Raw genomic sequence first — 12232 nt, 5'->3', positions numbered from 1 at the left:
AATAATCTCTAGGAAACATAATAGGAACAAAAGGTGTACATTTTGGAAGAGCTGTGGATAAAGGTTGCCCATTATTTTAAGGTTAGCCTCATGGAAGAGTGAGAAACAGTGAAATAATAATTTAATTTATTATTTATTTTCTCAAATTGTAATGCTTTAATCAGTCCTGTAATTACAGAGCATTATAAGCAAATAAAAACTATAGTTTAGAGTAATTCATTAAATGATTAAGCTACTTTTTCTGATAAACTACCTTGACTCAATATTAAAACCCCTGTGCACGAGGTTGAGGTAAATAAATCAGTAACAAAGTTCACGAGTGTATCCGTGTACTTATGCAATGAAACAGAGAACCCAGTTCGCTTTATCTTTTTAAATAATGTAAATATTTAGTTTCAAATCCTCCCATGTGTAAATCTGTCTGTGCTGAGCTGCTTGTGTTATTGATACCAGGAGAGATAACAAAGTGAGTGTGTCCCTGTGTGAACTGGGTGTGAGCACCACAACACACTGTTATCAGACTCAGCTGTCACGTTCAGTTAAAGGCAGACTAACCTCACAACTGTGCCACAGCCGTTCAAACACTCTGCTCAAAGTCTCAGGCCGTGGTAATGCTTCACTGTTGCTTGTTATAAACACTGAAAACATGTCACAAACCTCTCTCTTCCTGTATGAAATAGAAATGGTCGCTGTGCAGTCAGAGTACATCTGCTGCTGCAGTACAGTCTAGCTGTGACTATATTTGTCCTCCCCTCCTTCTCCCTCTTACAAGGGGACAGGCGAGTCAAGAGTTGGACGATTGCCAAAAGAGGCCGGCCCGCCATGCAGCTGAAACTTTTACAAGCCAAGCAGGAAGAGACACGGCGAGCGATCGAAGAAGAAAAGGAGCAAAAGAAAAAGTGAGAGACATCTGAGCCCCTTTCTCTCCTTCTCTCTGTTTCTCCCCTCTCTGTGTCTGTCTGTCTCTCCCTTTTTTTGTTCCTTGTTAAAGCCATACTGTATTTGCCCGCCTTCATTGGCAGGGGGTAAGTGTAGGGCTGGAGGACAGGACGGGAGGGAGGGAGTGGGGGGGGCATTGGGTTCAGAGAGTTCAGCTGAGGAGAGAAATAAATGCATAAGCAACAAAGGAGACGTGACGTCAGGTTGAGGGGCTGTCCAACCTGCTGGCTGAATCTGAGGAACCGGATTGTTCGCACCATATGTGTGTGTGCGCCTGTGTACAGTATGAATGTGTGTGTGTGTGTGTGTGTGTGTGTGTGTCTGTGTTAATTGTGCTATCTTCGAGAAAAGACTCATGTGGAGTTTAAGCAGAGAAGCTGGACTATTGTGGTCTGTTTTGTCTCCGTGGTGTTTGAGGACTGGAAGAACCCTCCAAAAATGTGTGAGTGTGTGTGTGTGTGTGTGTGTGAGTTTGAGGACTAAATAACTCAGGTATTACAGCAGCTGTGACGAGAAATCAACTGTTTAATGTACGAACGCTTTGTTTTTTGTGTCTTCAAGTGGTTGATGTAAGTTTTAAAGGAAGAGAGTGTTTGTTTCCAATTTAAAAAGCATTCCCGTTTTATTTCTTTTGAATTTGCACTCTGCATTTACAAAATGACGTCAGCTCAGAAGCAAGTTCTGATTGGTTGGCTCGGCTTGGGATACCCGCTCAAACACCAGGGATTGGGTCGCAACAAGGCTATAGATAGGGACGGCCATTTATGAGCAGATGGATTTATGTTTTCTCTCCTAATGATTGGGGTCATCTAGAGGCGACGGCTCGCTGATCCAAGATCCATTGGTGTTCAACTGACTGGCTGGTGTGTGAAAGCAAAGGGAGACGTGGGAAAGATGCCAACGGCTGGGGGGGAAAAAGTGACATTCTCTGAAATATCCACCATCCTCTCCCATTGATCCATTTAGCTTAACTCCCTAAAACCCCTCCCACCGAGGAGGGCAGATATTATCCCCGATGGAGGGAGAGGACGAATTTGCAGAAGGATGGAGGAGGGGTGGGGGATGGTAGATTTAGAGAAATGCAAGCAGAATAAAGATTTCGGAAAAAAGACGAGGCGAGGGAACTTGACAACAAATGTCCGTCAGTTCAGAGGTCGAATCTCAACCAGTGTGGGCTGTTTTTGGATCTATTGATTGTAAATATACGGTGAGATGGAACAACATGGCAGAGGGGCTTGTCTCTCTCGCCATCTGTCTGTCGCTGCCCAATACAACAAGTACAGCACAGGGTGAGAGGTGTGTTTCGGCTGTTACATGATTAACATACAAATTGTCAGAGGGCTCCCGGCTGCCGTCCTGCTGTTTTGTGTAACCGTGTCACGACAGTTTCTTCTCTTTCTTTTTATTGTCTGTTTTTTGTCTCACTCTCTGTCTTAACTCTTTTCCTCTGACTCCTCCTCTTTCTGTTCCTCCTCTCTCTCTCGCTACAGCATGTCCCTCCCTTCCTCTTTCTGTCTCTACCCCCCCCTCCCCACCCTTCTACCCTCCTTTTTCTCCCCTTCCCTTGGCAGCAGTGCCAAAGTGGGCAGGCAGACCGAGGCAAACACAGCACAGGGCAGAGCAGAGGGCGATCCAAAGGCTGGCGAATTGATTATGTGTATGTTTGAGTTTTAAAGTGTCCTCCTGCTGTGTACTTGTGTGTGTTTGTCTCCGTTTTTGGTCATACGCAACTACAAGTACCGTGAGTCTATTGGAAGCCTGTTTTCTCTTTTCGTTGTGCTCAGTGTGGTTGATACTGTGGCTTGTGTGTGTTTTCTGTGTATGTGTTATAGGGCTGTGTGAGAGCAGACGTCCCTCTGTCACCCTGTGTGCGGACAGACGCACTCACGCCAGTAGGAGGGGATTGTGGGAAGGGGGTGTAGCTCTCAGAGGGTGTGCTCTACTCCTCTCTTTTCCCTTCTTCCCGCCATCACGGCCCTCTTCTCCTCCAGTCCTCTGGCCCAGCCCGCCGCTCACGTACAGGCTCCAGGTATTTTTCTTTTTTATCCTGCGACACCGCTTCCCATCTTTTCCACAGCCCTATAATCTTTCTCCTTCGGTTCCTCTCACCCTCATCTCTGTCCTTCATCGTGGTCTTCCTCCTGTAAATGTGTCTATCGTCGTCAGTTGCCACGCTGCAATCAGCTCGCCGCCATTTTGGCTCCATGGATATAGCAGGAGAAACTTTTCTGGAGCTCAGGGGGACTCCTCGGCTCCCTGCTGACCATCTTCTTTCTCCTGCTTCCATTATCTCTTTTTTTCTCTCTGTCCCTGTCCTCTTCCTCTCCCCTCTCTGCTCTCTGCTCTAGGACAGCAGGCTCTGACAGGGTGGCAAACAGTCTTTCTGTGGCTTTTCGTACCAAACAGGTGTCTCTTTGTAGACTGGCAGGAGGAAGGACAGGCCTCCGCGGGTTACTTTCTGACCTCAAAGGGTCGATCGAGCCACAGAGCTGTTGTTGTGTTCAGGTCAGTGCAAGTTGAGCTGCACCCACAGGACAAGAGAGACACTTGGCAGGTCTCTTATCACCCAGAGCAGTTATGATAGCTAGTGTAAGGGCAATATTGACACGGTTTGCCTCCACATGCATGTTTGCACTTTCTGCCACCGTTAGAACTCAGATATGCGGTCGTTGATTCACAGGAACATGCCCGTTTATGCGCAAGGTTTATCTTTCTGCGATCTAGAGGTGCGACAGTTTGTTCAAAGGTGGCAACTGTAACGTTTGCCTTGACACCCTGCGTCATCGGCTACTGTTTATGATACTTTGCACTTCAGAGGAACCTGAGGCAGAAATGAAACCGAGTTAGGTCAAACAAACAGACGACGCTGTAGAGAAATGTTGGTGTTCGTCAGTAGTTCTTCCTCATTGTATCAGTAAAGCTGTTGATCTATTTTCACCAGCGTCACCTGCCTGTTGAAAAAGAACAAAAAGAGAACAGCAGCATTTGTCCGATTGATGTTTATCCTCATATTGCATATTTTGATTACAGGGGCCAGAATGCCATTAAACAAAAGCATATATTATTGTTGCATTCGCCGAAGTAGATAAAACAGGGTGTGTGAATTCATCGACGACCGATTTGATCTTTCAACCGACTTTCAGACGGGAAATTTAATACAGATTGAACGATCTCATATACCTGCATATTGCATGTACTATCAGGACTCTTAACTTGACTGCTTATTGTTAGTGCTGTATCTTGATCTAAATAAGGGTTGGTGTTAAGATGGCGCCTTCGTGCCACGTGTTTGTGAAACAGTGAATATGGGTAGACCCTTTCAACATACCCCTCACCGTCATCACATCTCGTGGGTACATTACTCCTAATTCCCCTGCATCACCCTCTGTCATTTAAAATCAATCAGCGTTGGCATTAAGCAGCAAATGAGTTTACCAAAAAAGAACCTCCAAAAGAACCTCTCCTCATGAACATCGACATGTGACTGGGACAAAAGGAAAATGTTAATAAGAAAGAAGAAGCTGTAGAAAAAGAGAGAGAACAAGGGCGACAGAGACAGAAAGAGAGGTAGGAGTAGGAGAGCTCTTTCCCCGCCCCTCTCGTATCCTCAGATGAACTTATCGTGTTGCCTCATAAAGTTTCTGAGTTTTTTCTCCTAGAGGCAGTCAGGGTAACTTCCTGCATTCAGCCTAAACATAGCTGATTGGTTGATATCTTGGCTGACCAGCCGCAGTTTGCAGCGAGGCAACAGGAAGTTTCTCTTCTCATGCAGGAAGCAGCAGCTGTTTCATCCTGACCTACACCACTTTGCACTCTTGCACGCATAGTCTTTGTATACATGCGTACAAATATGCACGCACACCCTGTGTATGTGTATGTGCGCGAGTGTCGATGGCCTGCTCTGTGTTGCATTAGCGAATGCTATAACATGTAGGCGTGTAGCACCATGGTAACCGCATATCTTATCAGAACATTAGCAAAAGCATAGACAAGTGGAAAAAAAAAAAAATGAAGAGGAAACAAAACCTTTGATCTACATTTTCTTCATTCACAGTTTTTGGAATCTGGAATTTTGGAATCTGGAATAATTATAGGGTATACTTTGACTAATACACTCGGGTTTTGTCTTCTTTTCTTTTATCAGCTAACAACACTCATATATATATATATATATATATATATATATATATATATATATATGTTAAAATGCATTTCTAATGTTCTGACAAACTAATAAGAAGTATAGAGAATCCTGATGTTGACACTGTGATAGTCAACACAATGGCCCCCTTATAATTCTGCCTTATCTGGGTCATACTATCTTTTCATCAAACACATGCCTGACATGTTTACCTAACTCTTATCTCTGTAATCCTAACATTTGTGTGTGCGGCCCTCTGTCTTGCAAAACAGTGGAGTTGATGGCAAAGGACTGGAAACATTTTCCTTTAATTAACAATGACTATATCAGGATCAGACAGGATGAGCTTCATTCATGTACACAGGTCACACAACTGTCTGCCACTGACTGGTTGTGTGTGAGTACATGCATGTGGCGGCGTATTTCTGTTTACATGCATACACGTGAGCACGAGCCTCGTGTGTTTGCGCTTGCTTAATGAGGACATACAGAACATCAGAGCGAGCACCGTGCCAAGTGAGCATGGAGGAGGCTCAGTGCACCCGTCCATCATCCTTTAATGTTATCAGGGATTCCTTAGGGAGTGGGGAAGATCAATAGCAGGCATGACACAATCACCATAGCGCTCTATTGAAGATCAGCCTTCTTGAAGATCGGCCAGATGCCTGGACACTATTTTGTTTTCCAAAATAAGACTTGAGTAAGACAAGACATCCGTTTGCATCTTTTCAACTGTGGGAATTCTTCGTCCTGCCATTTATTGCGTGGCATACTTCCTCTGCCAACTCCAGCTCCCCCACCGCTCCTCCTCCTCTTTGCCCACCATCACAGACTCCTTCCTCCCTCATTGAAATTCTGCCTGGCACACAGACACTGCCCATTCTTGGCACAAAGCTCAGGGGGAGAGAGAGAGAGAGAGAGAGAGAGAGAGAGAGAGAGAGAGAGAGAGAGACAAGAACCTGTACCAATCGTCTGGTGCCCCCTCCGTTGTGTCTGCCAAGCATTCATCCCATCTCGCAGACCAAGGGACCGGGCAATCCAATAGGTATATATACTGCGAAAATCTGCTCCATTTCAGAGGAGTTTTGTTGGCAACTGAATGTGTTGTGTGCGTTCGGGGATTCGCTGTTTAATATGTGTGTTTACGTTGTTTGTATTGGGCGAGGAACGAATCCGACAAAACCCACATCCTTTCACGGTGTTGGGGAGAAAGCGAAGGCCTATTGCTTCCACGATATTTTTCGCAAGGGTTTTGATTTGTTAAAGATGGAGCACTAGGGGTGTTTTTTAGCGCAGCAGCTTGACGTTAGAAGTTTGTAAAACCTGTATAATAAATGCTTGTAATTCAATTTAGCAGCCATTCAGATTTTGTTCTTAATTTAATCAACAAGAGTGGAAGAGGTAGATAAACATCTGATGCTTTTTGTAGGTGTTAACTTTAAAGGCCCTCCTATTCTATAGTTGTGGCAGTATTATGAAAATTAATTTATTTTAAACATTGGTCTCAACAGAGTCAGGTATGAGCTTTAGATGCTGCTGCTATACATTTGTTTGTTATAGAAAAAGATCAAATTCCCAGTGCTACGACTGACATGTGGTTTTTGGAACACCCACGAGAAACATGAGTAACTGTCACCCGAAGAACGATTAACATACTAAAGCAGGAAATTGTCTCAAGAAACACATATCCTGGTTGAATACCGCAGAGCAGCTTTATCCGAGGGCAAGCGAGGACAAGGTCTGTGTTTCTTGGCTTATACAAAATACTGCATATATGAATTTACTATCATTTAGTCGTAGTTCAGCTGAAACAGATGCGCAGACATACACTCTCATAGGCAGATGAGATGAACTCAATAGGCCAAATGTCTTCAAGGTCCTCTCAGCTGCCCCACTGGCTGGAGGCTTCATTTATTTTGGAGCTGTTGACAGAGAAAATGATTTTCCCCAGCTGAGCCATGTGTGCCCCTTTTATGTGCCATAGACAAAGTCCACGATCACAGACAACAGCGCCCAATAGAGCTCACATGACTGACCGGGTTTGACCTCTGTGTTTACACAACAGTCGGGAACTGTGCCGGGAATGAGACGCCAATTTTTGCAATTAACCCAGAAGCACAGAATTTCCCACAAGCATTTAATGTTTCAATGTTTTTTTCATTCAAGGCCATGCTCAGATGTCCTGTTATTACACTGTGTCATATCACTATTAGTCTGACTTCCGAATACAGCTCCAGTCAGGGGACACTTCTCGGCGACCAAACAGAGCTCGTAGATCTGTCACTGGCACGGTGGCAGAGTTGGGCATCGTGCCAGCACCCCCCCCCTTCTGTCTGTCTGGTCTTCTGTAATCAGACTAGCAGGGTCTCTACTGCATGCTAACTATGGGCTGGTCTGGACCAAGTCTCAGGGGTTGTGGCTGTATGCTAATTTCTGCAAGCAATGTACCTCCTAACCCCTTCTCTGTCTATCTGAGGCCCAGGTCTGGCGTTTAGTCTGGCTCATTAACCCTTCAGTCGCTGCCATGTTAACCTGCTGGCCCATCCAAACCTTTATCCCATAAGAGTTTAACAGTTAGCTGCCTGAGAATGAGCCAACTCTTTCTTAGTGAAATTAATAAAAGTTTAAGAAAGCACAAGTACAATCTGCTAGTTCAGTGGCGAATCTGAACTGCTAATGGAGCCAGTAACATGCTGTATGTGATGATGCCTTTTCTCTGTGAACTTTCCAGCTGTCTGATACTAAGTATTGTTCGAGTTGTTCTCTTACTTTGTACCCGTGACTGTGAGTGTGTCGTTGGGTCTGTTGGCTTCGTTTCAGTGCTTGGCACAAAATTGATTCTCCATCACTGTCGAAAGAATAGCAGCTCTTTCTTCCTCCTGAGGCAGCAGGCTCGGAAAAACAGCCGAAAGGTAGACTCAAAAGTGTTTTTAAGAAGACCTAAAATGGCCGATGTGCGAGCCGCCATTTTGTGTTTCCTTGTTGTGTTTTAGGGGGCAGAATCCCAGCCTTGTATTCAATCAGAGGCAGCTGGTGGAAGCCATATTTGCAGGCATCTGTGTGTGTACCTCCATCTGAGAAGCAGCAGCCAGCCTACACAGGGATAGCCCACTGGAATGAGCTCAGTTTTTGGCAAAAACGGAAACAAATTCCTGGCACAGAGTCGAGCAGCTCTTTTTTTTTTTTTTTTCTCTTTTCGATCACATGCCAGAGAAGCCAGTGAGTTGTTTGTTGGGCTTTCACACATTACTGCTCTCACTTTCCGATGTCTGCTTACCGTTAAATTATTTGTCTTAGATATATTTAAATGGAACCGATTTCTCGAAGAGATTCAGCTCCGCATAAAAAAAAAGGAGCTGGATTGATCGGTGAGGATGTGCCAATATTTAAAAGCATCTTTTGTTCAGAAGTGAAAGACGTTCCTCCAAATCTCGGCTGTTGAAGGCATGTTGTCATGATGCAGTATACAGCCACAAGTCGTGGTTTTTGAACCATTTCCATGAACAAAAAGAAAGAGATAATACGATTACACTCCTTTGCGCTGGCACTGAATTTGAACACATCGGTCGAAAATGTAATGTAAATATTCAGTTCAAAAAGGACAGTCCTACCCAGTATCATCTTGCATTTATTTCACAGCGATACATAGTTAATTAAGATAACCCTATCTGTCTCTTTTTCTTTGTACCATTGCAGGAGAGATACCTTTGTGGATCTTTGATGCGGAAGCAACGTGGATGCTGTCCTTGGGGCTGAGGTAGTAGATTGAATAGTTGTGGGGTTGTGTAACCTCTTTTCGAGATAACTATACAATCTACTGTCTTTCCCAAGGAGACAGCTGAGTCAGCAACTCGGCGACTGTCATCTCCAGATGTGCAATCGTGTCATCCGATCAAAACGTACGCGTGCAGCATTGTTTTTCTTGCTAGACCAGGTTAAATAGTTTTGTATTTCGTAACAGGACGAAAACATGTGGTGCTTTTGATCTGGGCTCTGTCAGGGTGAGGTAGTAGGTTGTATAGTTTGGTGGGTGGGATTGCACCCTGCTCTGGTGATAACTATACAGTCCATTGCCTTCCCTGAGGAGTTTGCTGAACAATTGCGAATGCTCGACACACACTTGTGATTGTACCACGTTTATTTGTAGATTTCACAAAGAAAATAGCAAGTAGATATGTGCTTCAAAAGGTTGGTGATGAATTGATTGAAGCTGTCAAATGACACAATATATGTACATCTCAATAAAGTCATACCTGCCTCAAATCAGTTGTCCGAAAATCAGTGAATGAGGTCTTGATATTGTTTGTTTGTCACCTACTGCAGCTCTGGTGGTTTCATGGTTTGTGTGCAACAGTGGCTAATGAGTTTGTTAGTCCACAGCACCCTCTGGTGGAAGCTCACGAGATAGCTTTGACTTGAATAAAAGTTTGCAGACAAGCAGTAGGCAGATCAAATGCCACGGAGGAGTTTCATGCTTGTTGTTTTGCTTTTGTACTTTTCATGTTTCGTGCAGAGTTTCATTCAAACCAAACGCTGCGGTCCTTTGTTTGATCCACTCGTCTCTGTGGCATTGTCTTGGCTGATTGTTATTGATTGGCAAACTTGCTTGTCCCCATGGCAACAGTTCAGCCTCACAATAAAGTGCCTCCATATTTGACTGTAGGCCTGTCGGATCTTTGGGATGCGACAAGCGTAGACCACAGGGTTGACTGCAGAGTTGGCATGAGACAGGAGAATACCTGGGAAAAAAATTTATTTGTTACTGTGAAATTTCACTGTAACGGTGTTTTCTGTAAGTACTGTAAGATATTTAAAGCTTCTTGGGGAACTTTCCAAACAAATAAAAACCACCACTAATTGCAGACCGTCTACTTGAAAAGCTAATGTCACCTACCTGTATAAAGTGTCCCCTGTGTGACAGCTTGAGGACCATGAAACAACAGCAGGCAGTTCATCAGGTGCAGAGGAATCCAGCAGCCGGCAAACAAAATGAGAACCAGAGCCAGGGAGCAGGCCAGCCTCTTCTCCCTGAGCAGAGAGGCCTGGGCTTGAGGACAGCTCTCCTTTAGACGGCCCTGCAGGCTCCAGAAGATTCGTACGTAGAGGAGGGTCATAACCAGCAGGGGTGCCATGACACATCCCAAGAAGTTAAAGTAAACCATGAATGGGAGGGAAATAACCGAGAGGAAGGTGCAGGGGGGAGAAATGAAGGAGGAAGAGGTTGTATTGGTGGAATCAGATGCTAGAGAGGACTGGTTGCGCCAGCCAAACAGAGGGGTGAACCCCAGCAGACAGGAAAGTGTCCAGCACACAGACAAAGCCATCAATGTATGCCTCTGTGTGGCCAGAGCTTTGTATCTGAGGATGAGGGATAAAACAGAAAGAAGGAATAAAAGAGAATTCTATAAATCAACAAGCATGCAATTTATTCATGTAGCTTATCTACCTGTAAACCAGTGTTTCAGAGTTTGACCTCACCTGAGCGGTGTGTGTAACCGGACGTATCGGTCCACGGCGATAGCAAGCAGTGACAGAACCGAGGCCTGGGTCAGCACGAGCACGACACAGCTGAGAAGTAGACACAGGTCAGGGGTCACACTCACCCAGCCATCCAACAGCACAGCCAGGGGCACAGCAGCCACACCCACTAGGAAGTCAGCCACTGCCAGGGACACAATGAAGAAGAAGGTGGGCTCCCGGAGGGAATCCCGGATACCAATACACACCGCAAACACCACTAATACATTGCCAAGGCAACATGCCAAAGCAATCAGCACTTCTAGTGCTGTGTAGGCCACCCAACTCCACTCAGCCATCACTGAAGATGAAGACCAGGGAAGACAGAGAAGCTGCGAAGTTAGATAGAGCAGGTTTCCTTGAAGGCTGTGGACAGGTAAGATGAATTCCACTGGAACATTGAGTCCATCATAATCCCGTGGTTGTTGTTCAGATAGTGTATTTCTTCCTGCTTTCGGCTCTTGGCTTCAAATGACCAGAATTACATTGACCAGATGGTTTTTATATGCAAACATGCATGCGCTTCTGTGTGCACACACACAACAGGGCTGCACTCCATGGAGACGCCATCTGTAGTTCATCAGTGTGTGAGAATCCTTTTCTCACACTGATGAATGTTCCTCAGAAGAGGAGAGGACCTCTGAATGAGCCATGTCACATTTGTTTTAGATCATTTATTCCTTTACAAGTATTAAGACCACAAACTAGAAATGCGGAATTACAAGGAAAGCGAAATGTTCTTAAATATCAAAATGTCCTCTTGTAGAGTGACATATTTTGATAGCTATTATATTATTCATAAGCATAGTTTTAATGTTGTAACTACTTGAACTACTCTATATGCTGCTGGGTAGTTTGATTGATCATAATGCATCATATTTCAAAAGTTGATCATATATTTTATGTATAAAATCTAAATCTGCAAAGTATCTAGTAACCAATGCTGTCAAGTGATGCTTATAAATGTAGTGTAGTAGCGCAGCTCTATCCTATCTGACATGGTCAGGAATGACAGCCCCTGTGTGTTGAATATTATGTAATTTGCACCCATGTCCCTGGTTATCAGTATGTATGTGTGTGGCCCCATCATTTGACTATGTAAATTAAATTGCTTTACTTTGGCAGCTTTATACAAAGTAACGTCTCTAACGTGTGTGTGTGTGCGTGTCTGTGTGTCCTTTTACTCTGTAGGGCTTTTCACACTGCACTGAGCCCCAGGCTAAGTGAGCTGCTGCTAACCTTAACCCTTAGCCTGGGGCAAAGTGTCCTGTTAGCCTGGGGCTAAGAAAGACCCCAGCACAATCCTGGTACATACCAAAGTGGGCTAACCCCGATTTTAGCAGAGGGATTGCTGGCCCTACTCTGGAGCACCAGAGTACTTATCCCCTGAAAATCAACGAAGCACGGGTCTGAAGTTGCCAGCGGAAACTGGACAAAGTAAACGATGGAATATGCATTGTTTTTGTTGTCTACTCTGTTAAACAGTAGCCACCAGTCATTCTGGGATGTAAACATCGGTCACGTGTTCTAACGGATATTTAACCCAGGGCAAGTAGGGGAGCAGATTAAATCGTATAGGCCTGGGTTTAGGTTAACACTGGGTTAACAACGTGTGTGTGGGGGGGGGGGGGGGGG

General features: G+C 44.8%; 1 protein-coding gene and 1 long non-coding RNA gene across 2 annotated transcripts; one reads left to right on the top strand and one right to left on the bottom strand.

Annotated features, from left to right (window-relative positions):
- Positions 1–2467: 2467 nt before the first annotated feature.
- On the top strand, positions 2468–4934 carry LOC116381957 (uncharacterized). Its single transcript, XR_004212694.1, has 2 exons — positions 2468–2596; positions 2772–4934. It is a non-coding gene; the product is annotated as an uncharacterized LOC116381957 (long non-coding RNA).
- A 3927-nt stretch (positions 4935–8861) lies between these two features.
- LOC116381939 (adenosine receptor A1) lies at positions 8862–11055 on the bottom strand. Its single transcript, XM_031844496.1, has 3 exons — positions 10559–11055; positions 9975–10438; positions 8862–9819 (listed from the first exon to the last, which is right to left on the bottom strand). The coding sequence occupies exons 1-3, from the start codon at positions 10894–10896 to the stop codon at positions 9602–9604; spliced, it is 1020 nt and encodes a 339-aa protein (XP_031700356.1). The 5' UTR covers positions 10897–11055; the 3' UTR covers positions 8862–9601.
- Positions 11056–12232: the final 1177 nt, after the last annotated feature.

The sequence above is a fragment of the Anarrhichthys ocellatus genome, unplaced genomic scaffold, assembly GCF_004355925.1.
Source record: "Anarrhichthys ocellatus isolate YVR2014 unplaced genomic scaffold, GSC_Weel_1.0 scaffold5, whole genome shotgun sequence".
Taxonomy (NCBI): domain Eukaryota; kingdom Metazoa; phylum Chordata; class Actinopteri; order Perciformes; family Anarhichadidae; genus Anarrhichthys; species Anarrhichthys ocellatus.
The sequence above is the reverse complement of the archived record's forward strand: the minus strand, read 5'-3'. Positions and strand labels throughout refer to the sequence as shown.

Excerpts from the sequence above, each read along its gene's own strand:
- LOC116381939 (XM_031844496.1), bottom strand. The coding sequence starts at position 10,896 with ATGGCTGAGTGGAGTTGGGTGGCCTACACAGCACTAGAAGTGCTGATT. Across the intron at positions 10,439-10,558 it reads CGGTTACACACACCGCTCAG|ATACAAAGCTCTGGCCACAC; the intron begins GTGAGGTCAAAC and ends CCTCATCCTCAG. Across the intron at positions 9,820-9,974 it reads ACAGGGGACACTTTATACAG|GTATTCTCCTGTCTCATGCC; the intron begins GTAGGTGACATT and ends TTTTTTTCCCAG.